Source organism: Pocillopora verrucosa, chromosome 9 (genome assembly GCF_036669915.1).
Source record: "Pocillopora verrucosa isolate sample1 chromosome 9, ASM3666991v2, whole genome shotgun sequence".
In the NCBI taxonomy this organism is placed as follows: Eukaryota; Metazoa; Cnidaria; class Anthozoa; order Scleractinia; family Pocilloporidae; genus Pocillopora; species Pocillopora verrucosa.
The window spans coordinates 9856233-9858732 of NC_089320.1; the positions used below are offsets into that span (position 1 = coordinate 9856233).

Below are 2500 nucleotides of genomic sequence, written 5' to 3' on the forward strand. Positions count from 1 at the left end.
CATTGGAACTGTGCTGCAGCTCTGTGTACAAACTCCTGGCGAACTAAACTCGAGGGATTACAATACTATCGTTTAAGTGACTTTGCTCAATGCAAAGACAAACAACATGCTTATAATAAAGTATTAATGAACAAAGCAGTTGACTTCAAACGCGATTTTATATTTTCAGTACACTGGTCAAAAGGATTTAGAGACAACTTAGATGATCTCTCAGATAGAGCTTGCCACCCGGACTACGTGAATAAACAAACAACAAAGAAAGTGACACCACAAAGTAAAATTGCTGCTGCAAAACGTTCTCTGAGTACGACTAAGCAAACAAACACCAAGAGAAGGAAACTCATACGTTCATCCTGTTCACTTGACTTTAATTCAGATGAATCTAAATTTGACATAATGCAAAAAGAATTACAAGAGCTCAAAGAAAAGCTAGAGAACAAAACCGAAGAGGCAAACAGACTGTCTCAGCAAGTGAAAGACCTCACTGAAAAAAATGACAGTTTAAGCAAGCAGATTGCACAATTTAAAGGGAAGATGAAAGACTTGACATTTTCATATGAATGTTTCAAGTTACGACCCAAAAGATTTTTTTAGATGAGTGGATTAACTGTTGATGATTTTAATTGTGTTTTGGAATGCATCGAGCCATATATTTCTGTAATAATTTATCCTGATTGCAAAACTAACCAAGATGGGCAAAGAAAACTCACAAAGAGAACTGAATTGTTGTGTTATTTTACAATATGCTGTCATACATTGCACCTTGGAGTCATGGCTTTCCTCACGAACACAAGTGATTCAACTATATCCCGTATTTTTTCTCCATGGTCAATATTTCTTTCAACTCGTTTTGACTCTATTGACCTCAGTCCATACCCGGGGGAAGTTATTTCATTGTTACCCAAAGAGTTTTGGTCTTCTGGTTTTCAGGACACTGTACTATTAGGGGACTGTACAGAAAACTGGATCTCATCACCTGAAAACTATGATGTGAGTAGTACAACATTTAGTAATTACAAGAACCATGACACTGGTAAGACAGGCATATGGATGACTCCATATGGTGGCTTGGTGATGTGTACAGATACCTATCCTGGAGGAGTAACAGACAATGAATTAACTGAACAATGTGGAGTTTTAGATATGGTAAAAGAGAAGGGTACCACTGTACTCACTGACAAGGGGTTTGGCATCGAAGACTTATGCCACTCAAAAGGACTGCTGACTGAGATTAGCAAAAATTTTGATGTTGCTACACTGCGCATTTATAATGAAAACTTTATTGGCCGTATGAGAGACTGGTCAATCTTAAATGCATGCTGGCCAAAGAATAGATGTGACCTTCTGGGTTGCACCTATAAGGTATTTGCTCACATCGTCAATATGCTATTTGACCCTATTGCACCAAAGGAAAAAGTTTCCAGTACAACTACAACCATTTCATCATTTTTTATATAAAAACTTTTAATAGAGACTACTGAAAATTTGAATTAAAGAAGATTTTGATTGATATCAGATGACACAAATTCAGAGATCAAATTGTGGTCAGTATAAAAAAATAAATAAAAAAATAAATAAAGCAAAAACGTTTTAAAAGGGCTGCAATATTTATACCTGTGAAACAGTTATAAATATATTTAGTACTAAATAGTACTAAATGTTTGAATGTCTTGTTTCCTATTTACTACTATTTAGTGCTAATTAAATAGAATTGTTTCACAGATATATTGTTTGCTTTCTTACACTAATAAATGAATGAGGAATGTTAGTTTTACAGTATATCTTTATTTCATACACACTTTCTGTTGTGAAATATACATGTTGTACCTTGTTTTAAACACAACAAGAACTTTCTGTAGCCTGAACAGTATATTATTTAGATGTGCTAAAAGTTAATCATTTCTGTGGTACAGTTAGTAATTGTAGCTTAAAAAGAAATGCATAGTGTTGACTTTGCTACAGAATTAACCCAGGATCTGAAGTGGCGGGTATTTTCAAAACTTGGCACTGAGCCCACCAGGTGATTACCCAACTTTTTAAGATGTGGATGCTCAAAATGTGCCCAGGGATCTTGGAAAGATTTGTTTTCATATATATGTATTAATATTTCCATCATGATCTCACATAAAATGTGATTTTTTTGAACAGGGAAATAGGTAGCAACTTTTGTCTCAGGAACATATGACATTAAATAGGTCAGGTCTGTTTGTGTGCACTCCATCTGAAGGTGACACTGGCACAAGTGAGCTCCTGTGATCTGCAATATATAATAATATGAAACTTGAATCCTGTGATATTTTCTCACTGTTTTCAACTTAGTATGCAAATTGCCTATTTCAGATCACGTCATTCCCTTGAGATTTGTTCTTTTGTTAAAATATTTACAAATAAAAGAATCAACTCCCAAAAGTGGCACTACGTGGTCTGAAGTGGGCCTAACAAATAAAGAAGGTAAAGATGTCTATTGAGCTACAATTTATGTTAATGAGTTAAAAAATAT

The 2500-nt window shown here is 34.6% G+C and overlaps 1 protein-coding gene across 1 annotated transcript; it reads left to right on the top strand.

The window, feature by feature from the left end:
• Window positions 1-771: 771 nt before the first annotated feature.
• On the top strand, window positions 772-1458 carry LOC131780026 (uncharacterized). Its single transcript, XM_059096641.2, has one exon. The coding sequence runs from the start codon at window positions 772-774 to the stop codon at window positions 1456-1458; it is 687 nt and encodes a 228-aa protein (XP_058952624.2).
• The last annotated feature ends 1042 nt before the right edge of the window (window positions 1459-2500 follow it).